At 45.6% G+C, this 23,564-nt stretch overlaps 2 protein-coding genes across 3 annotated transcripts in view; one reads left to right on the top strand and one right to left on the bottom strand.

The window, feature by feature from the left end:
• The window catches only part of LOC140399251 (kelch-like protein 20), a 55,344-nt gene extending 52,482 nt beyond the window's left edge, over positions 1-2,862 (top strand). For both annotated transcript variants that reach the window (XM_072488685.1, XM_072488684.1), the window contains exons 10-11: positions 5-111; positions 1,104-2,862. In XM_072488685.1, coding sequence (XP_072344786.1) covers positions 5-111; positions 1,104-1,188 — 192 coding nt within the window. In that variant the 3' untranslated portion in view covers positions 1,189-2,862. The remainder of the gene's footprint in view (positions 1-4; positions 112-1,103) is intronic.
• Positions 2,863-3,082: 220 nt separating this feature from the next.
• LOC140398861 (uncharacterized) lies at positions 3,083-22,929 on the bottom strand. Its single transcript, XM_072487802.1, has 8 exons — positions 22,766-22,929; positions 19,563-19,712; positions 15,585-15,732; positions 14,186-14,304; positions 13,347-13,456; positions 9,316-9,451; positions 9,168-9,232; positions 3,083-3,797 (listed from the first exon to the last, which is right to left on the bottom strand). The coding sequence occupies exons 1-8, from the start codon at positions 22,927-22,929 to the stop codon at positions 3,538-3,540; spliced, it is 1,152 nt and encodes a 383-aa protein (XP_072343903.1). The 3' UTR covers positions 3,083-3,537.
• Positions 22,930-23,564: the final 635 nt, after the last annotated feature.

The raw sequence follows: 23,564 nt of genomic DNA, 5'->3' as shown, positions 1-23,564 counted from the left end.
CCAGGTTGGCCTAGCTGTTGTAAATGGACTTTTGATGGCAGTTGGAGGTTTTGATGGTACAACCTACTTAAAAACTGTTGAGGTGTTTGATCCTGATGCAAATACTTGGAGGTACAAACATATCTAAAAATGCTTCCAGCTCACAAGTTAAACTTACTGGACTTCAAAGTTATAACAAAGTAATTGATTCCATTCAGTGTGCTACAGTCACGACACGATAACTAATGTCTTGACCTTCATAATACCAAATATAATCTGTTCAGTTTGAACAGTGTACTGAGTGTAAGAATACTTTTCCAGAATTCTCTCTGTACTCCATGGCTCCTACACGTTTACACTCCCAAAAGTTTAAGATTGAGAGTAAAGCTGAAAACATCTGCTAATCATTGACAATCTTTCTCTTTTCAGTCAAGATTTTGAATGGTGTTCTTTAGCTTGTTATCTACCAGAGCTCTTCAGTTGACTTCTGAATCTCCTCCGTTTCACAAGTACGACCAATTTTGTTTTCATAGAATATGCAGTGCAGGAGGAGGCCACTCAGCCCATCAAGTCTGTACTGGTCCCTGGAAAGAGTTCTCGTCAGGGTAGAATCCCCCATAATGAAGTTTTTCAAACGCTGAACAAAAGAGCTGCCAAATGCGTGTGCTATGGTGCTCCATTAAACTGCCTGATGGTCATTTTGGGTGGGGATTGTGTATACAAGACAATGCAGAAACTAAACCAGTCTTCAAACTTACTCGTACTACACGATTAGGGTGAATTTAGGTTGCCTTTGTGAATGGCTAATGGTGAAAGATTGAGGGAGAGTAAGAATTTGTAATGCATCATTGGGCTCTAAACCCATGTGTAAATCAAGACTAAAAACAGTAACAAACATTGCATAACTTCATCACGTACATACTCATATGCTTGGAGCTTCCAAACGACAATCCAGCAATCTCAGTTGAATTTCCCGTTGGTTTGAAATTTTTACTGATTTAGATGTGAAACAACTACCAAGTTATTTTAATGATTCAATTGCTTAAAAGCAGGGCGAAGAAAACAAGTGGGTCTATTATGAACAAACAAAACTGTTTTAATTTTAAACTAATTTATTCTCTCAGGCTCTTTGGAAGTATGAATTACAGACGTCTTGGAGGTGGGGTTGGTGTGGTGAAGATGACACAATGCGAGTCACACATTTGGTGAATTCTTCAATGGCGTGGGGAGTTGTCCTGTACGTTTAACCAATTTACAATGGCAATTGAATTGCTTTTTGTAACCAAATTAAATGCTGAGTGCAGAAGAGCACCTTCCATAATAAGTGCATTATATATCTAGCAACCTTTATGCATTAAATTGCAAATATTTACAGAAATTTAACAGTTACATTTCTTGCAAAAAATGGGATAATAGGAACTATTAGAGCCATCTTATTGAAATGGAACCTTGCTGCCTTATATAAATAGCCAGTGCTGATTAAATAAATCCAGATGGGTTGTATGTATATCCAATACCATTTATTTCACTTCTAAAGGTGAAGCCTCCCAAAATGCATTTAAGAACATGGCCCAATAACTGAAGCCAATTGGTTTAATTTCCTACATTCTCATGCAATTTAAATTGCCTACTTGTACTCACAAAATATAATGGGGGAATTTGACTTCAAGAGGTCAAAGTCACAGCAGAGAGCATAGTGTGGATTTGAAACCAAGTGGTGTAGATCCTTCCTCTTTTAAAATTGGAGTCATGGAATATGCCCAGGATGCTTAAAGTTGTCACAAGAGAAAAATTAAAAGGTTTGGAGATACAAGAAGTTTTAAAATGCTCTATAGAGTTCCAATTAAAAAAGGAATTTCTCCTCCTGCATCCAATCAAAAATGCCATTTTTATGCATGCATATTATTTAGAATTGGGATTACATTACAAGGTTGACCAAAACTTTGGGTGGGGGGGGGGGGGGGGGAAAGAGGGAAAAAGTGCTGTCAAACTATTTTTGTTTGAAGGATTGTACAGACCCTAAAGAGATGTCAGTTGTGATAGGTACATATTTTTTAATGTATATGTTTTAATAAACCAAGTTGAACCTCCATTACAGCATACAATAAGCTATTGTTTGTTTGGGGGGGGTGGAGTGCATTTTTAGCCTATCAGTTACACTGCAAATACTTAAAGCATGTTGACGGATTCTAGGAGGCTAAGAGAAGTCAAAATTACAGGTACTAAATCAAAGCACTGACAATTAGGTGTCTCACTCAAAATAGGATTTGCTGGTTTTTTTTTTTATTAATCTGGTTGTCAGTGAATTAGGAATTCATACTGGAAAAATCTCCCAAGAGTGAGCAGTTCCTGTATGTGGAAATAGGAACAGAGTAGGCCATTCAATGAGATCATGGCTGATCTGTGGCCAACTCCATATACCCACCTTTGACCCATATTCGTTTTAGCTATCGCAATTTAAAATGATCCAGCAAGAGAGTTCCTATCTACCACCTTGTGTGTAGAAGTGCTTCCTCACATCTTTCCAGAATTTGGAACTAAAAAACTGAGGAAACAGTTTATTTGCCCACCTTTTTTCTTATCAGATTACCCCTTAATCTCATGAATTGAGACATCAGGTCTAATCTCACGACTTGTCCAGGTATTTTACATTGTCCAAAGCCAAACTTCCATCAGCAGATGAAGAACAGAGATTTATTCCCCTGGATTCCATATAAAAGTTCACTTCTCAATGCTCATGCTGTTGCATTAGGTGGGTTCTTACAGTACCAACCCTCAGAACTTGCTGGATTAAAATGTCAATGTAAAAATGTGTTCTAGCTGTTCAACAGCTTAAATGTTCAATTTGTACAGTATATTTAAATAAAATTCAGTTCAAAAATGCTTGTTTCTGAAGATGCTGCTTTTTTAAAATAACACTGAAAAGCCTCTAGTTGTCACCGGTACCTGTTCCAGTACACGGAGGGAGAATTCAGAATGTCCAATTCACCTACCAAGCAAGTCTTTTGGGACTTGATAGGAAACACAGTGACCCAAGCCAGGAATTGAACCTGGGACCCTGGTGTGTGAAGCAGCAGTGCTAACCACTCTCCAAGCTCACCAGATTTTAATAATGTCACTGAGTCACACTGCTTTAAAACATGTTTATTTTTTTCTCTGCCACAAATAACATTCAGATGTGCGCTATATTAACAACATTTTGTACAAATCACAAAAAGGGCCTCCCCAAATATAAATCAAAATGGGCTTGAAGTGCAAGGTGATATCAGAACCATCAGAAGGTGTGTCACTTCAATATCTCCATTCGTGCTCAATGAAGGAGGATATTTCAGGTCTACCACCATGCAGCCATATGCCAAAAAAATAGCACAGCACAAGGATGGGCAAATTCAAAGGAAACCAATTTAAGCATATAAAAGCTGCATTAAATGTTGGTTGGACCACTGAGAATTTCCCAAATTTACTTTGAGTAATGCCCAAGTGAAGGTGCAGATGCCATTTTCAACAATACTTCACTTGCCTACAAAAGTAGGCGACTGAAAATGGCCCACAGTTTAATTATAAACTCAGGAAGATTAAGTCTACCATAGCTATTTCTTCTTCAGAAGATGGTTCATGCGATGCCACTTCTGGCCAGTTTCCCAATGACCGCTCAGTTGTCATTGGCACATCCAAATCCAAGGCTTGGAATGATTTTTTCAATTCCGGTTTCACTTTTGAAGCAGAAACCAGATTTGCGTTAGTGGAGCTTTCTGGATCCATAGCTGATGCTGAAATTCCCAAGCTTTTGTCAGCTGTGTAGATGGAATTGTCGCAGTCTGTAATGAAACAAATTAGTTATGGTTTTGAGCATAATTCGGACAACCACAATTAAAAAGCAGTCCGATGGTGGGACAGGCCTAAACTGGAAGAAATCACAAGTTATTGGGCCTTTTTGATATAATGAATGGGCATTTTTAAAATTTGTCAGATCAAAAACAAAAGTAAAAGTTGCCATTCTGATGAAAAATTGACCAAAATATTCTCTTGCTGCCCAAACTGAATTTTTGGCTTTTAATAACAAAATTTTATGCTAATGAAGGTCAAAAAACTGCAGAACAAGGCTTGCCTTCAGAATTTGATAAGAAATTAGCCAAGGGTAGGAACTAGCAGGGTTCTGGATTAGAAGTTTGGTGCAAATTGAAGGAAATGACAACTTGCATACATGTCTGGGTGAATGAAGTTGGCAGCCCAGATTACAAAATAGTCAAAGTCAAAAATTTGCAAGAGGATAGATAGGACAATGATGAGGCTGGCTGCAACATGCAGCAATGGAAGTGCTTAGATTAAGAGGTAGAGGGGTTGTGCTGAATCGAAACTACATCTGGTGCATGATGCCCTGTTCAAGGACATGGCGGTTACTCTAATTTTTTAAAAAATAAAAGATTTACAGCACGTGGGCATCATTGCCCATACATACTTGCTCCAAGGTGGCGGCGAGCGGCCTTCTTGAACCACTGCTGTGCCTATGGTGTAGGTACACCCTCACTGCTGTTAGGGAGTGAGTTCCATGATTTTGACCCAGTGACAGTAAAGTAAACAGAATCAAAGTTCCTAGTCAGGATGGTGGGTGACTTGGGAGGGGAACCTTCAGGTGATGGTGTTCTGGATGGCAGTGGTCATGGGTTTATATGGTGCTACCCAAGAAGCCTTGGTGAGTTCCTGCAGTGCATCTTGTAGATGGTACATTGCTGACACTTGGTGGTGGAGGAATGTTTGTGGAAGGTCCTGAGCTGAAGTGTTGTTGGAGCCACACATCCAGGCAAGTGGAGTATTCTCCATCACACTCCTGCCTTGTGCCTCAGATGTTGAGCAGGGATTCAGGACAAGAGCGTTTCTTGCAGCAGGGTTCCTAGCCTCCTGACCGCCTCTGTAGCCACAGTATTCATATGGCTAGTCCAGTTCTGTTTCTGGTCAATGCAGTGATAGACTCCATAGTTAAATGTTGAGGGTTCGCAGGGTAACTCCCTCCTGACTGTATACTACTGTGGCACCACCTCATGGGTCCTGCTGGTGGGATAGTACATACCCAGGATATTGCATGCCTGGTGCGATGCCCTGGAGTAGGACAGTCAGGCTGTAGCTGGACAGCCTGTGGGACAGCTCAGCACTCCCAATTTTGACAGACCCCCCAGATGGTTAGCACTGCTGCCTCAACACCAGGGACCCGGTTTCAATTCCAGCCTTGGGGCAGGGGTACACGACAGTGTGAAATTTGCACACTCCATGTATGGGTGGGTTTCCTCCTGGCGCTCCAGTTTCCTCCCACAGTCCCAAGGTGTGTAGGTTAGGTGGATTGGCCATGCCCTCAAGTGTCCAGGGATGTCTAAGTTAGGGTGGGGGAGTGGGTCTAGGTAGGGTGCTCCTTCATGGGCAGAAGGCCAGCAGATTACTCATCCAGTGCCAACCATTACATGAAGAGCTGATCAAAATATCAAGTAGTCATAGGGCTGAACAAAGATCAGAATGACAAGACTGGCGAAATGTTGGTTCAGCCTTGAAAGGCAGCAACTAGGTGGCGATCATCATTAATTGTACATTAAAAAAGGCAAATTTAGAAAATTCAGCCTGCTTTGCAAGAGCGAGACAACTTCAGACCGCAAATAGAACTGGTTTCAGCCAATTCCAATGATTGGCAGGCAAACAAGGTAATGTAGGGGGGGGGGGGGTGCAGCAAGTTAAGTCTCAGCTGAACAACATGTCAGAAAGTCTTGTGCATCACTATTCATCTCAACTTGCAAGTAACAAAAGGAAGACTGAAGTATATAAGCAAAGAGATTAATGAAGACAATGTAGGGTCTCAGTCTGGGACAGGAGGAGGAGAATTTCGATCGGAGAACAAACGCCAAAAATCTCAGTCCTCATTAGTGGCTGGGACGATGCCACTGCCGAAAATGAATGGAGTTTTGGCTGGAACATCAAAGTATCAGTTCTCACTTGTAGCAGGTCAACCATGGACGAGATTGGAGAACCCCACCCAAGGGAAATAATGAAATGAAATTTCACAGTAACTTCATTTGAAGCCTACTTGTGACGAGCAAAGCCCAGTCGCCATATTCCAGCGCCTGTTCGGGGAGGCTGATACAGGAATTGAACCGTACTGTTGGCTTGCTTTCAAAACCAGCAATTTAGCCCTGTGCTAAAGAAGCCCCTGGGACTGAAAGCAGAAAGGTCCCCAGGGTGGCCATAGTGAATGGTGTTGGTTATCAGCAGCCCTGACAGACTGGAAGGTGGCAAATGTAACCCCACTATTTAAAGAGGGAGAAAACAGGGAATTAGCTTATCAAGGGGGGGGGGGGGGGGGGGGGGTGAAAAGAGTCCAAGGATGTGATGTGCTAACAGAACACAAAAGGGCAAGATTCTCCACTCCCGCGCCGGTTGGGGGAATCTCCTGGGCCGCCAAAATTTCTCCGGATGCCGGTCCGACGCCCTCCCGCGATTCTCCCAAGCGGCGGGGAACGGCCCCATCGAGTTCCGCGGGCCTCAGAGAATCGCTGGAGACACCCAAAATGGCAATTCTCCGGCACCCCCACTATTCTCAGGCCCGGATGGGCCAAGCGGCCAAGCCAAAACGGCGGGTTTCCCCCCGGCGCCGTCTACACCTGGTCGCTGCCGTTAGGAACAGCGCAAGAATGCTTGGGGGGGGGGGGGGGGGGGGGAAAGAGAAGAAGAGATCCTGCACCGGGGGGTACCTCAAATGTGGCATGGCCCACGATTGGTGCCCACCGCTAGTCAGGCCGTCCTCTCTGAAGGAGGACCTCCTTCCTTTTACGGCCCCGCAAGATCCGTCTGTCCGCCATCTTCTTGCGGGGCGGACTCAGGATGGCAACCACTCATGCGCGGGTGACGCCAGTTATGCGGCACCGGCCACGTCATCTATGCGGTGCCGTCTTTACGTGGGCGACAAGGCCTGGCGCGTGTAGATGACGCAGGCCTGAATCGGTCGGGATCGAGGCCGTTTTGCGCCGTCGTGAAACTCGACGGCGTTCCCGACGGCGTAGGCGCGGGAGTGGAGAATCCCGCCCAAAGTGTCAAGATGGATGAAAGGGAAATCCAAGGACATAAGAATAGAGAAAGGTGAACAAGTGGATTTGGTATATTTGGATTTTCAGAAAGCTTTTGACAAAAGTCCCACGTGAGGTTAGGTGTGCAGGTTGGTTGTGGTGCATGGGATTGGGGGTAATATATTGGCATGGATTGAGAATTGGTTCGACAGGAATAAACTGGGTCTTTTGAAATGGCAGGCAGTGGCCAGTGGGGTCCCACAGGGATTAGTTTTTGGACTCCAGCCGTTTACAATATACATGATTTGAGGGAATGAGAGTGTTGCGAAAGATGTTAAGATGCAAGAGGCCTATGCAGTATAATGTGGATAAATTTGAAGTTGTCCACTCCGGACGGAGAAACAGAATACAAATGGTGATAGATTAGGAGATGTACAAAAGGGACCTGGGTGTCCTAGTACACCAGACATTGAAAGCAAGCATGTACAGCAAGGCAAATGGTATGTTGGCCTTCATTGCAAGAGGACTGGAATGCATGATCTACGTCACCTTACTGCAGCTGTACAGGGACTTGGGAGAGACCATACCTAGAAGTGTACACAGTTTTGGGCTCCTTGCCAAAGAAAGGATGAGGGAGTGCCGGTTCAATTCCTGGGATGGCAGGATTGTCATAATAGATGTTGGGTCAACTGGCTGGTATTCCCCAGAATTTAGGATCAAATTGAAATGTATAAGATTCTAGAACAAAGGGTCACAGTCTCAAGATACAAGGATCCATTTAGGGCGGAGCTGAGGAGAGCTTCAATGAACCAGTGGAATTCTCTACCACAGAAGGCTATGGAGGCCAAGTCACGAATATATTGGAGGAATTATTTCTAAAAGGCATAGAGGGTTATAGGGATAGCACAGGAGTGTGGCATTAAGGCAAAAGATTGGCCGTGATCACATTGAATGGTGGAGCAGCCTTGAATGACCTGCACCTGCTCCCATGATTCCACGATGGATAGCTTATAGCAATTAACTCATTTTAGAGAGATGGGGGGGGGGGGGGGCGGTGTGCCATATACAGGAATTGGATCAAATGGTTTCCCCATACTGTAAATTGACCGGACCATAAATTATGGGGAAAAAAAAAAAAAACAGACTTTCCAGCTCTGCCACATTCCCCACTCCAAAAAAGTAGGAAACTTCTGCATGATGCAAGCCAACAGCATTGTTTGATTACATGAACTGCAGAGCACTCATTTCCATTAACTGCTATTGCACAATAGGTCATCATATGCTAAAAAGACATCCTGATGATTACCCTTCCATTAGATTACTACAGTGAGACTTTAACATGCAATTGTGGCCATCTCAACAGGGATAGACTGTTTGCAGAATGTCAGTGTGCCCTGTAATCAGAACTCAAATTAACGGAACCACTTCCTATTCAGCAAGAGTGCAGAATTCAGGCACTTGAGCAATTTGCCACTCATCACATGGCAAAGTGGTTCAAGTATTGGGTGCTCCAGCCTGGTTAGTGTGGTATTATCACACATGAAGGTAATGTAAGGATTAATGAAATGTGTACAGACAGCCAGAAGTATATAAGGGATGATGCTGAGGCTTGTGGGACAGAGGGTTAGGTGGTAGGAGCAGGAGCTGGCTCGGCGTACTGAAAGGGAGTGAGAGCAAGAGAGTAGTTAATGAGTTAGATGAATATAGTTTAATGAGTGTTTAATCAACTGTTAGTTCTTAGGGATAAGTGTTAAATAAATAGTTTAGACTCTTGTTCCCTGATAAACACTACACAAAGCCATCTGGTTAGAGCAAGGCAGAGAACAAATTTTCCCCCATTATTTCTTTCTTTTTAAAAAAGCAGGAGGATGTGTCTAAAAATATAATATGCCAAATTTACTGCTCAAGCAGGCCACAAAGTGCAAAATCCAATACCAAGGTGGAACTACGTTAATCCTCAATCTTCCCTCGCAAATAAAGCATCCATATTGCCACTCTGGCTGAGATCAACAAGATTGATATTTCCTTGTCCACACTGCAGTCGGGCAACACATTAAAAGATCAGCAGGTTAATCCCAACCACGAGGGCAGGCCCTCCGGGTAAATGTACATGAAACATGCGATACTGTATAAATGCAACCTTACCTTGCCATTGTTCTGGGATGTTGAAGCTCAGATTACCTGGTTGAGTTGCTCTTCTCCCTGGAGAGCTGAGTACACAGCAGGAGTTAAACCCGGAATTTCAAATACTTACAGTTCCCTCCACCCCCAAAAAGTGAACATCGAGACAAACCCATTTTGTTGAACTGGAGGACAAGTTTCTCGTTGATGTTGATCTCCGCTGGTTGTAAACCACTTGGTAGATGGCCATCTGGTCAGATGCAGCACATGTCCAGGAGAGCCAGCGATGGGCATCATGGTTTGCTCCTCTACAACAGAAATTACTTGGCTTACTTTCACTATCACTGTACAATATAAAAGATAAAAAGTTATCTTGATGATTGCCCAGCAGAAGAGGGTCACCAGAGAAAAAGAGTACACGGAGGGAGAATCTAGAATGTCCAATTCCCCTAACAGCACATCTTGTCAGGATTGGAGGGGGAAAAACCGGAGCTCCTGGAAGAAACCCATGCAGACAGTGACCCAAGCCTGGAATCGAACCCGGATCCCTGTCGCTGGAATAAACTGCTGTATAATACATTTTTGGACATTAAAGGGCAATTTATTATCGCCAATGCACCTAACCTACACATCTTTGGACTGTGGGAGGAAACCGGAGAGTTTTCTTCCTCTTTGAAGAAGAGTGCTTTTGATTTGTCCGTTTCTTTTGTTGTTTTCACAGCAGGATCCAACACTCTAGGTCCAAGGGGCCATTATCTGAACAGGACATGTGTGGAAGCTTCAAATTGTTGCCTGCTGCCCATCAGTTAAGGGATGGCTTCCCAGAATCCCTGCAATCTCAGCCTCTTTTCCGGTTTCTGGAAACCGCGTTACAGCTCCTTGGGCATTTTTCTACAATCACTTAAAACTGCTGTGCTCTCCCCCTCAATTGCAAAAACTCACTTCCCAAGTCATGGCTCTTGTTTCTTGAGGGTTATTTTCTCTTTTTATATTTCAAAACTTCCGACTGTACTGACCAATCCAGGGTCTGGCAATATCTCAAATGGGTCTATTCACCCAAACAGAAGCAGTCAGGCGAGTATTTCTCTCTCCTCCTCTCTCTCCCCCCCCCCCCCAAATCAAACTTCAATTTAAACACTATACCCATGCCAGAGGCAGTGTCATCAATTATACTTTGTCGCCAAATGCAATGACGCACGTTCACAGACTTTTCATTAGAAACACGAATGCATTTACCAACAAGGCTGTACAGAGATCAGCAGCCCACCAGCTGCCCCACTCCCTACAAGTCTTCCGCCGGAGAAAGGATGCCATCCCAAGCTCTCGGCCCAGTTGATCCCTCTTCTGTTGCGAAGCCTTTTAGAGGGACAATCACCACGCTCTTACAGCAATTAAACCAATTGGTTTCACCATTTCATAGTAATTACCATAGATTATACCTAAAAAATTTATTCTGCTCAGGGTGAAAAACAGAATTTAAGTTAGAAAAAGATAAATTTTTTTAATGCATATGTACTTCAAAAAAAAATGCAAGAGATGAGCATTACTGGCATGGCCAACATTTATTGTCCACTCTTAACTGCCCTCAAGGTGGCAGTAGTGAGCTAGGCCATCTCAAGAGGGTAGTTAAGAGTCAACTACATTGTGGGACAAAGTCACATCAAAAGATGGGAGATTCCCTTGCCCGGCCGACATTATTGAACTAAATTGGTTTTTGACAAGCTGCTACTAGTTAATTGCAAAGGACATGCAGGACAGGCCCTTCGGTCCTCCCAAGCCTGTGCCTATCATGTGTCCTATCTAGACCAAACAGCTGTATCTTCTATACCCTGGGCGCGATTCTCCACTCCCACGCTGGTTGGGAGAATCGCCTGGGCCGCCAAAATTTCCGGGGACGCCGGTCCGACGCCCTCCCACGATTCTCCCAAGCGGGCGGGAACGGCCCGGTCGAGTTTCACGGGCCGCAGAATCGCCGGAGACACCCAAAATGGCGATTCTCAGGCACCCCCGCTATTCTGAGGCCCGGATGGGCTGAGCGGCCAGGCCAAAACGGTGGGTTCCCCCCGACGCCGTCCACACCTGGTCGCTGCAGTCGTGGGTGGTGCGTGAACGCTGGGGGGGGGGGGGGGGGGGGGGGGGGGATCCTGCACCGGGCTTCAACTGGAATGTGGGGTGGCCCGCGATCGGTGCCCACCGATCATCGGGCCGTCCTCTCTGAAGGAGGACCTCATTCCTTCCGCGGCCCCGCAAGATCCGTCCCCCATCTTCTTGCGGGGCAGATTTAGAGAGGACAACAACCACGCATGCGCGGATGACGCCCGTTATGCGGCGCCGGCCGCATCATCTATGCGCCGCCGCTTTTATGCGGGCGACAAGGCCTGGCGCGTGTAGATGACGTGGCCCCGATCCTGGCCCATTGTCAGGGCCCGAATCGGTCGGGACCGGGGCTGTTCCGCGGCGTCGTGAACCTCGACGCCGTTCACGACGGCGCGGCCACTTCGGCGTGGGAGTGGAGATGTCTGTCCATGTGTCTATCCTGATAAGTCTTAAGGTCTCCAATGTATCTGCCTCAACCACCTCACTTGGCAGTGCATTCCAGGCCACCACCACCCTCCTGTTTTAAAAAAAAAAACTTCCCCAGCACATCTCCACTGAACCCACCACCTCACCTTGAACATGTGCCCCCCTTGTAATGGTCATTTCTGCCCTGGGAAAAAGCCTCCTTTATCCCTCAAATTTTAGAAACGTCTAACAGGTATCAGGTCACCCATCAGCCTCCATCTCTCTCGGGAGAACAATCCCAGTTTATTCAATCTCTCCTCATAGCTAATACCCTCCATACCTGGTAAACCTTTTCTGTACTCTCAAGTCTCCACATCCTTCTGGCAGTGTGGTGACCAAAATTCCAATTGTGACCTAACCAATGTTCTGTATAACTAAACATAATTTGCGAGCTTTCATACCCCGTTCTATGAAGGCAAGCATGCCATATGCTTTCTTTACCACCATTTCCATCTGTGCTGCCAGTTCAAGATCTGTGGACCTGCATGCCCAGATCTCTTTGCTCCTGATGGTTCTACCATTTATTTTATAGCTACCCACCTGAATTGGATCTACCAAAATGCATCACTCGCATTTGTCCAGGTTAAATTCCATCTGCCATTTCTCCTCCACTGTTGCAGCCCATCTATATTCTGCTGTATTCTCAGACAATCTTCATCACTATCCACAACTCCAGCAGTCTTAGCATCATCTGCAAACTTGCTAATCAGACCAGCTACATTTTCTTCCAAGTCATTTTTATACAGCAGAGGTCCCAGTACGGATCCCTGCAGAACACCACTAGTTAGACCTCCATTCGGAAAAACACCCTTCCAGTGCTACCCTCTTGTCTTCTATGGCCAAGCCAGTTCTGAATTCTTCTAGCTAGTTCACCCTTGACCCCATGTGATTTAATCTTTTGCACCAGCCTGCCATGAGGGACCTTGTCAAATGCTTTACTAAAGTCCACGTAGACAACATCCACAACCCTTCCCTCGTCAATCATTTGTGTCACTTCCTCAAAAAAACCTCAATTAAATTAGTGAGACATGACCTCCCTCATACAAAACATGCTGCCTGCGCTAATAAGACCTTCACTTCCAAATGTGCATAGATCCTATCTATCTTTTCCAACAATTTCACTATCACAGATGTCAAGCTCACTGGCCTATAATGACCCAGGTTATCCTTGCTAGATCCAGATTCAGATCTTTATGTCCTTCACCATTTGCGGTCTTCCTAGATTCCTTAAATAACAGGACAATATTGGCTATCCTCCAATCCTCTGGGATCTCACCTGGGACAACAAGGAAACAAAGATTTTGGCTGAGGCCCAGTGATTTCATCAGGTTCCCTGAGTAATCTGGGGATAGATGCCATCTGGCCCTGGGGATTTGTCTACCTTGATGCTTTTTAAACACACCCAACACTTCCTCCCTCGTAATAACGACCTGTTCTAAAGTGTTTACACATCCGTCTGAGATACCACCAATCAACATGTCCCTCTCCTTTGTGAATACCGATGCAAAATACTCATTTAGGATCTCACCTACTTCCTTTCCCTCCTTTGTCCTGGAGTGGACCAACTCTTCTGAAAGGGGAGGGGGGGGGGGGAAAAGAGGGAAAGAAGAAGAGGAGGGGGGGATTAAATAACAAGCTAACCTGAGAACGAAGGGCTGCTCAGTTGCTCAGCATGCTGGCCGACCCCAGCGCTTCCAGCCCTGGTTTGCTTTTTCCTCTTTGTAGTTCGACTTGTGTGTTCATTTTTGCTGCTGAAATGGAAAGGAAGGAGATATTTTTTTAAAAAAAAATATTGCTCACATAACATCAGATGACGACTCTGGAGGAAAAACGTAGACATGGATCAATTCAGATCTTTATGTCCTCCACCATTTACGGTCTTCCTAGATTGCAGCATTAGATTGGTTTGATCCCTCACTTCCTCTGGTAGCCCAGAAAGCAGAACAGTTAATAGACACCACATGGCTCCTTACAATATTGGCACAGCAACCCTTCTAGAGATAGTCAGTTAAGAGATTGATAATGTTTAACCCCTGGAGTAATGATGCAAAGCTATGGTTCCAAGCCAGCAAAGTGATTAAGTGGCAGAAGGAATTATGGTGTCCAAATTTCTACCTATGTAGAGCCAGATTCATGGCAGAGTGCTGAAACTTGTCAAAAAAGGTGGAAAGATTGGATAACAGAAGCATCCAAGTTCTTACAAGCTGGACTTTTGTCTTTTATGATTTTCCAATAACAACAACAACAATCAAATCACTTGGACATCTTCAGGTTTTGCCTTATACAAACATCTCTTCTGAACAGGAATTGTGACTCAAATTTACCATAGTCCAGTCACTCAGTGTTGTGATTGTAACTAATTTACACACCCAAAGTTCCAACCTCAAAACTAGACTACCCATCGTTTCAGGGTAAACCCTGCCGGAGGACTGCACTCCCCAGTGAAAACTGAACACGATTAGTTCAACAAACTCTTGTACATTTTTCTTCTCCCCCTTGTTCTCTTGTCGCTCTCCTGTCTGGAACACGCATTTTTTGCTCGAGTCTTGGAGGTGGGCTTCTGCCATTTTTTGTACAGTCCCTCGGGTACCGATAGCGTCTGAATAAAAACAAATTTCAGAACGTGAAAAGGCAGCCAGTGTACGAGATATCCATTAACAAGTTTGGAGGCTCCTTCTGTCATATCCTCTGGCTCCCACAGTAAACACACTTCAGACTCAAGAAATGCTGGAGCTTCATCAAGTCCAATTTCTTACAGCTCGCCAAGCTGCTGCTGGACTGGATGGATGGATTTGTTTATTGTCATGTGTACCGAGGTACAGTGAAAAGTATTTCAAAACAGATTAAGTAAATGAAAAGAATAAAAGAAAATACCTAATAGGGTAACAAACCGGCATCGGGTGAAGCATTCAGGTCAGTCCATAAGAGGGTCGTTTAGGAGTCTGGTGACAGTGGGGAAGAAGCTGTTTTTGAGTCGGTTCGTGTGTGTTCTCAGACTTTTGCATCTCCTGCCCGATGGAAGAAGTTGGAAGTGTGAGTAAACCGGGTGGGAGGGATCTTTGATTATGCTGCCCGCTTTGCCCAGGCAGCAGGAGGTGTAGATGGAGTCAATGGATGGGAGGCAGGTTTGTGTGATGGACTGGGCTGTGTTCACGACTCTCTGAAGGTTCTTGAGGTCTTGGGCCGAGCAGTTGCTATACCAGGCTGGTAGAAGGCGGCAAGAGATAGCATTCCCAGCTATATCAGCCTGGTAGATAGAAAGCTGGTGCATCTGTAAAAGTTGGTAAGAGTCAGTGTGGACATGCCAAATTTCCTTAGTTTCCTGAGGAAGTATAGATGCTGTGGTGTCTTCTTGGTGGTAGTGTCGACATTGGTGATGAGCACCCCTAGGAATTTGAAGCAGTCAACTATCTGGGACTCCGCACGACCACAATAGGACGGCAAATGTGGCATCATGACCAATGCATGACCTCTGCCTTAGTCCTTCCAGGTGGTAACGGGTGCATGGGAATGCCATCAACTGCAAGGTGCTCGCCAAGCCACACACCATGCTGACTTGGGAACCTAATTAATGTCGGGTCAAACTCATTCCTCACAGCACTGCTGGGCGTACTTGCACCAAAGGGACTGCAGCAGCTGCAGTTCACTACCAGCTTCCAAGGGCAAAGGCTGGCCTAGCCAACATCATCCACGTCTTAAAATCACTGTCAATTCTAATGACATGTTTGTTTGGAAATCTCCATTTAAAAAATCCTCCCAATCTTGGTGCTATTAACCAATTTCCACTTCTGGAAATAAAGATTGTGTGTGGACCAAGGTTTTTGGGAGTAAAATTATTGATTTGTCGATTTGAGAAAAGAAAAAAAAAATTGCACTCACTCGCGATCGTTCCTGAGGTGGGATAAGGGTTTGAACAAGCTCCAGATACTTTACAGTCATCTCCAAGACGGATGCCATATCATTCCTTCGCCCTTCAAATTTTGGTAGCAGATCTCGAAGCTGATCACAGCTGCTCTTAATCCGTTTCCTGACAGAGTAAAATGAAATGACTATTTAAAAAGTTGTTATCTAGCAATGTATATAGTTATCCCCCAACCAGAAGGTGGCGATAGAGATTCACCAGGTAACTCGAGAGATTCTGCAGTTGGTATTAAGTCATACTAGAGGACAGTCGCACCAGAGGTGGCTCCAGGAGAATTCAATTATTAGTTTTCTTTACACATGTTAATCTTATTAATAAACTGATCTTACTAGTCAAAGAACTAGATGTTGTGTGTAGATTTTTACAATGGCCATAACACAGAACATTTCAGTAACCAGTTTAGCCTATTGGTCAGCATCCATTATGGGGCTGTTTAGCACACTGGGCTAAATCGTGGGCTTTGGAAGCAGAGCAAGGCAGGCCAGCAGCACGGTTCAATTCCCGTAACAGCCTCCCCGAACAGGCGCCGGAATGTGGCGACTAGGGGTTTTTCCACAGAAACTTCATTGAAGCCTACTTGTGACAATAAGCGAGTTTCATTTCATTAGAACTTCGTTTTTCCAAACTTCCCCCCCCCCCCCCCCCACACAGGACCCATTTTTTGCCAACCGGCTGACCTTCGCCATGTTTGCTTAACGCAAAAGGGGAGCCAAGGAGAGCGCAATTCGCATATCAGGTGCAGACTTTAGCCAGTTCCTTTGTGCCGAAAATGGGAAAATCCAACCTCCTCCCCCAATAGCCCACAAATCCCCTCCCCAGCCCCAACTCTAAGGGGGTCTTCAGGCCCCCTTGCAACTGTGCAGGGTACTCCTGGGCCCAATCCACAGCATGGGAAAAATGCCACCCTTCCTAGAGGACAAGCACCTGGGGGGCCCTCCCAGTGATCCCTTGGGAAATCCCCCCCCCCACCCCAGGAGCGGAATTCCATCTGGTCCCAGTTTGTGGAGACCAGCACTGACATTAGTAGGCTGCTCACCAGAGACCCTGGAGCTATACAGCTCACACCAGCATTGCTTAGTCTTCTCGTGCACTCTCTTGAGCAGCTCTCTCCAGGAGATTCAGCGGAGAGATCCAGACTTGTAGGTGTTGCTGGCCCTCTCTTCCGGAGAAGAAAATGATCCATCTTCAGTTCTTCAGCCCTGTTGCCTTGTTTGTTCGCAGCAAAAAAAGAAAAAAGGAGGAATATCTCCTGTATGATTCTGCACAAAAAGCATGGACGTACAGGGAGTGTGATGCCAGTCCACATGCTGGATCTGTGACCTGCTCTCTGCCGCCACCTCTGGTGGGAAGACTGCATCATTCTATTTAAAAGCTGGCCATTGGGCAGTTCCCACAATTGGGAACACCATGACTGATCGTTCAGTGACCCTTCCGACACCCACCCACGATCCACAGTTTGAAAAAACCCTGCATCCGAGTGTGAAGTTCATGACTTGATATCCCATTCAATGGATTAAACCTTTGTTCCCCATTCCTCATCTCCAGGGTGAAGGGTAGAAAATAGGAGATTGGGTCTTGGAAGCAGTCTGTAGGAACACCGAACAGGAGTGGGAAATTCAGCCCATCAACCCAGCTCCGGAAATATCATATACTGGATGATCATCTACCTCAATGCCCCATTTCCATATCTCTGGCTGGCATGTCTCCAGAACGCTCAATTCCTTTTTTAAAAAGATGCTCAAATTAGAGCCTCCGCAGTCCATCGAGTAGAGAGTGAAAATTCCTTCTGGTCTCAAGCTTTAAAATGGCCTATCCCTTATCCCGAGATTGTCCTTGGTTCTGGACTCGCCATCCCATCAGCATCTACCCTGTGCAAATTTAAAGTTTCAATTAGATCAAAACTGGCCCCTTAGTCTCTCCCCATAAGACAATCCTAAGGATTAGTCTGATGGCCCCTGTTGCATGTCCTTTAAACTAATACATCACCTTCCTTAGGCAAGGACACCCAAAACTTTTTAGTGCCCAATTCTCTTTCCAATTCAGGGGCAATTTAATGTGGCCAATCCTGCAAATCTTTGGGTTTGTGGCCGGAGTGGGGGAGGGGGTTGAGGGACCCACGCAGACAGAGGAAGAGGTGTTTGTGCAAACTCCACACGGACAGTGACCCGGGGCTGGGATTGAACCTGGGTCCTTGGTCCGTGAGCAGCTAACCACTGCACCACCATGCTGTCAGCAAGGATACCAAAACTACAGGTGCTGGGGGGGGGGTTATCACTGCTCTTATACAATTGCAGACAGGCACTGTACTCAAAACCCAACCCCCCCCCCCCCCCCCCCCCCCCCCCCCGGTGATCAAGGCCAACACGCAATTTGCCTTCCTTATTCATCACTGCACCTGCAAGGTCACGTTTAGCAACCAGTGAACAAGGACACCCACCGTCCCTTTGGACACCCAATTCTCACCATTTGATCTCACCAGATACATCCCAGAAGTAGCACGAGAGGAAATTTACTGATTCATGCAATTGGTTAGAATCAAAATAAAGCAGCGCAGAAGGAAGGCGGCTTTTGCCAGTTCTCCGGTGGAACAATCCCACTAATCCCCACTCCTGGGACGGCACGGTGGTTAGCATTGCAGCCTACAGCACCGAGAACCCGGGTTCGAATCCCGGCCCTGTGTCACTGTGGAGTTTGCACATTCTCCCCGTCTGTGTGGGTTTCAGCCCCACAACTCAAGGCTGTGCATTAGGTGGATTGGCCAGGCTAAATTGCCCCTCAATTGGCAAAAAAAATAATTGGGTACTCAATTTAGAAAAAAATAATCCTCACTCCTCCCCATAACCTAGAATTTCTATATCAACTATCTACCACTATCAGATGCGGAATGTAAATGTACAACAGAAAATAGAAAATACCAAACATGGAAATATAAAAAAAGGACAAAAGTGGGAAAAAAAGGGCAAAAAGTGAGGTCCCGCAAGTTCAGTACAAGCAGTGCTGATGAGATGATCATACTTGGCTAGTCAACTTATGAGTCAAGGGGATTCTGGTGCACAAAACACAGCCACTGAAGTGATCTTGTCCCTCAAGCTGAGCGTTTTCCTGATTTAATGTATACAGTGAATATTACTCAATGGCATAGAAGCACAAGAGTGCAACGATGTAGACAACTTGAATACCATTGGGCAATGTATAATTTTTCTTATGGTGTATAATGTTTCTTGGGGTGTATCATTGTGGAAGTTTTCCCAAGGAGTTGTATGTAATGTTCCTTTAGTAATAATCTATTGGAAGTGGGAGACAAAATCCTATCAAAACATTACCTAGGAGGCATGACAAGTCTCAAAAGACTTCAAGACAAGAGGTAGATAGGTCCTTGATTAATAAGGGGACCAGGGGTTATGGGGAGAAGGCAGGAGAATGGGGATGAGAAAAATATCAGCCATGATTGAATGGCAGTGAAGACTCGATGGGCCGAGTGGCCTAATTCTGCTGCTATGTCTCATGGTCTAAAAGATGTGATTGTTAGGTGAATTGGACATTCGGCATTCTTCCTCGTGTACCCGAACAGTAATGTGGCAACTTGGGGATTTTCACGGTAACATCATTGCAGTGTTAATGTAAGCCTACTTGTCACGATAATAAAGATTATTATTATTATTAAGAGGGGTAATATCCGAATGAAAAGTACGGAGCATGCACAAACGGAGATGATCCCCCACAGTATTCCATGCACGGAGGCCAAATGTAGTCTTCTGTTATCTTCACATACGAATTTGGTATGTCCTCACCTGACATCCAATAGCGACCCTGTAGCACCCTCATTAGCAGGAGGGTTAGGATTACACTGATGATATTTCAATTCTAACCTACTTTTTAATGGGGAGCGGGGGGAAAGAGTGGACAGGAATAGCAGATGGATGTTTAGATTTTACCTCCTGTCCCGTTCTTTGATCACATTTATCTTGTCGACTTTGGCTTCAGCTTTGGCTAATGCTTCTCGATGTTCCCTTAACATCTGCTTCTGGAAGTGATCAGGTTTGTCCTCGCATTGCCCCCTCCTCTCCTCCTCCCCAGATTCACTGCTGGAGGGAATGGAGAACAATGTTATCAGCCACGGGTCAGCACCGAGGAAGCTGCTGGATTTCGGGCAGCTCAATATAGATGCGATGGAATCATTCAAACCACCATGGAGCAAACACCAAAAAAACTTTAACAGAGAGCTGGAGAAGAATCCTGCAATCGCAGGATGAAGGAATGACTCAGACGGGTAAAAGAATAACTGTGCAGAGGTTGAAATTCACGTGGGAATACAAGGAGATGAAGCAGAGGCCTTTAGGAGAGAGCATTCAGAATCAGAGAGGAAAGTTAGAAGGAACCCTGAAAACACAGCAATGGTGGCCAGAGAGTAGGGAAGGAAGGATCTATAGTAAACATTTTTACTTTACTAAATACTCTAAGGAAGTTTAAAGAGACTGAATTCCCACAATTTGGGCACCAAAACACTGCTTCTTCAGGTCCAATGTCAACATCGCACTTTACCCAAAGTGGAAAGGGTTGCCAAAGGAATTGAAGATCAAATAAAGCTCCGTGCAGTCCTGGGGAAGGACTGAAACGGTTTTCCTTTTGAATATTTTTTTACATTTATTGAAAAGGGGTTGTTGGCCAACAGTCAGTGGGATAATGAGCCTTATTACTTTCCAATTGGTGTATGAATGTGTCACAAGGATGGATGTGTTGGTGGACTCAAAGGGCTGGTCATGGTGATGAAACAGTCAGAAAGCATTTATGTGCTCCCTTCAAGAGACTGGTATATAAAAGATTTGGAAGGGGGGGGGGGGCTAGATTCCCAGAGGTGGTAAGCTATGGAAGTAGTGAGCAGAAATCCATGGCCGGGATTCACCGACCCCACGTTGGGTTGGAGAAACCCCAGGGCGGGTGCGTGAGAATCACACCACCGGCTTGCCGATTCTCCGGTCCCGATTTTCAGGCACCCTCCGGATCAGTGGTGGGCCGGTCGGGGGCCGTTGAAAGCAGAGCAACCCCCCCCCAACGATTCTCCGGGCAGAGGTGTCCGCTGACATGGGTCACATATGGTCCCCCACACGGCGGGACCACAGAGTTCTGTCTACAGGGGCTGTCCGGGGGGGGGGGGGGAAAAGAGGTCCGACCCCGGAGAATGGGGGGGGGGGGGGGGGGGCCTCCATGGTGGCCTGGCCCGTGATCGGGGCCTACCGATCGGTGGAAGGGCTGGTTCCGTGGGGGCCCATGTTCCTCCGTACCTGGCCCTTGTAGGGATCCGCCATATTGCCCGGCGCGGAGACTGGAACCCACACGCATGCACGAACTCACACTGGCCACAGCACACATACGCAAACCCACGCCGCCTCTCGGGCGCCAGAGCTGCGGAGACCACTCTGGCGCCGTACTAGCCCCCTGGGAAGGGGTGGATAGCATGTCAGGTGAGGCCCGGTGACGCCGGAGTGACTCGTGCCACTTTTCACGACGGCGTCAGAACTTGGGTGGGATTCTCCAATCCTGCGGACATGTCGAGAACCGGATTGAAAGAGGTGATCTTCCCAAAAGGTGCTACCTTAATGGGATCCTCTGGATTATTTTTGACTGCCTAGAATTTCCCCAGGTAACACACCCAAGTCTGTCCCTTTTATCAGATTACAACCATCAACCACTCGCTTACATTAGCAGATGGACGAGGGGAAGAATGTCAAAGGGTTCTCTCCGAAAGAGGCTTTGAAAGCACCAAGAGTTTGTGATGAGGGAGAAATTGTGCACAATGAGGTCAAAGCAGAATGGATAAGCGTCACTACATTACACACTATTTGCAACTTAAATGATTTATCTTTCAACCTGCTCTCAAAGGAGATTAAAGTGTTCTTGCGTACTACACTTCCTGCCCCCATCCCCCCCAAAATCAAGCAGAAAACCAGAGAAAGAGAACACATACCATCATGGGGCAAATCCATGAGCAAACAAGTTTTTGGGAATATCAAACCAGCATAACTTCCATTGAAAAAGCATGCATCTCCAGATATAGGTAGATAGAATGCTCATGGTTGCCCCCAGCAACGACTCTAAACAATATAAAGTGCTAGCCTTCACAGAATCTAGGGTGCAGAAGCAATTTTTAGGTCAATGTAGAGTCATCGACTTCAAGCATCTTAATTCTATGTCCCTTGCCACATCTGTTTTTAATTCCAATTACACCAAAACTACCCAGCTGGGTCACTGTCCGTGCAGAGTCTGCACGTTCTCCCAGTGTCTGCGTGGGTTTCCTCCGGGGGCTTCGGTTTCCTCCCACAGTCCAAAGATGTGCAGGTTAAGTGGATTGGACATGGTAAATTGCCCTTAGTGTCCAAAAAGGTGAGGTGGGGTTACAGGGATAGGGTGGGCTTATGTAGGGTGCTCTTTCCAAAGGCCAGTGCAGACTCGATGGGCCAAATGGCCTCCTCCTGCACTGTAAATTCTATGATTCCATCATTCCATTTTACAGTGCTTGCTCTACCTTAGCAAACACTCAAAGACACAACCACTCTATTCCAATCACAGGGTATTATTTCCTGGGTTTGGCCCATGTGGTTGGGTATTAGACAGTGCAGACATGCGACAAATTCAGAGAGCAGCAATGCTGTGCCCAGGACCCATATTTACAACAGAAAGATAAAGCACACTAGTTTGAGTCCTCAAAACCACAAGAGCTCATCAAACAGATTTGCCTTCCTAGCTCATACAAACATCCATTTGGAAACTCCTTAGGTGATCTTCCAGCACAGTCACGGTTTGATATTAGCTTTACTTTAATACCATGCAACTTACACAGTCAACAGCTCCCAAAACACACACAGAGAAGCAAAGGAAAAAGGCGAGACTAGTTGAGGGGTGGAGAGGAATGTACTAGCTGCTGTTAACCATCATAATGGTTGTACATCATGGTTGTACATCAAAACAATAAAGAAAAATTGAAACTATAGCACCCATTTCAGAACATGAAAATAATGTTTATGTTTCCATAGTAATTAAAACAAGCTCCTCCCTCAAAAACTAAAATTACATTATAATTTAAAGAGGTGACAATCCAACAAGCTGCAACAACAGCTCAACTTGAACTCAAACCACATACCAACTATAGGCTGAATCCTCAGCATTGTCTGTAGACTCCTCCTCAGAATCCTCTGCACCCAGAACATGGGGCGAGAAGACCCCCTTGGTGGTCCTCGGGGTGATTGTCTCAAACACGGCCTGGTTAGAAGTTGTTCTGCAGCTTCTGGTCCTTGGTCGCACCATAATCACCCAACCTCACATCGGTAATTCTCTTTAGCAAAAATGAGACTCATTCAGCCTATCCCTTTGAGTTTTATCACCAACAATCTCTGATTCTCTTCACCTGGAGAGCCCCCTTCATTATTTCCAATTGACCTTGAAATAAATTCAAATGGCCCATTCGGCCAAGTGTTAACCTAATCAGCTCTCCCTTATAGTAATTGTCCATCTCTTAAACACGAGCAGAGTTCTATTAATTACCCTCATCAGTTACAATCAGCTTTGCAAATTTCAGGCAGAGTCCTCGCAGCTGATTGTAACTCAAATTGAAACAAGCCAGAACCTTTGCTATTTAAATGTTTTGCCCATGTCTGAAGCCTATGGTTGAGTTGTATATATACACTTTTTTTTAATAGAGCTGCGGGTCAAACCTAGATGCAGGCACAATATAGACCAGGAACGTTCACCCTTGCAACAATGTTGATATTTGTCTCACTTTTGCAAATCATAAAAACTTTGGAGATTTCTGGAGCTAAGGCTGTCTCAGCTGGTCACATGCTTATTTTGTGCAGAGTTTAAACCAAATAGATTGGGGGAGAGAAACTGATTTGACCTCTTGTATAAAGTTTGTTCATATCCGGTGGTGTGGTCACTTGCGG

The sequence above is a fragment of the Scyliorhinus torazame genome, chromosome 22, assembly GCF_047496885.1.
Source record: "Scyliorhinus torazame isolate Kashiwa2021f chromosome 22, sScyTor2.1, whole genome shotgun sequence".
Taxonomy (NCBI): Eukaryota; Metazoa; Chordata; class Chondrichthyes; order Carcharhiniformes; family Scyliorhinidae; genus Scyliorhinus; species Scyliorhinus torazame.
Note: the sequence above shows the minus strand (reverse complement) of the source record. Positions and strands in the feature narration are given on the sequence as shown.

Excerpts from the sequence above, each read along its gene's own strand:
- LOC140398861 (XM_072487802.1), bottom strand. The coding sequence starts at position 22,929 with ATGGTGCGACCAAGGACCAGAAGCTGCAGAACAACTTCTAACCAGGCC. Across the intron at positions 15,733-19,562 it reads ATCAAAGAACGGGACAGGAG|GAAACGGATTAAGAGCAGCT; the intron begins GTAAAATCTAAA and ends TTACTCTGTCAG. Across the intron at positions 3,798-9,167 it reads CATCCCAGAACAATGGCAAG|ACTGCGACAATTCCATCTAC; the intron begins GTAAGGTTGCAT and ends GTTTCATTACAG.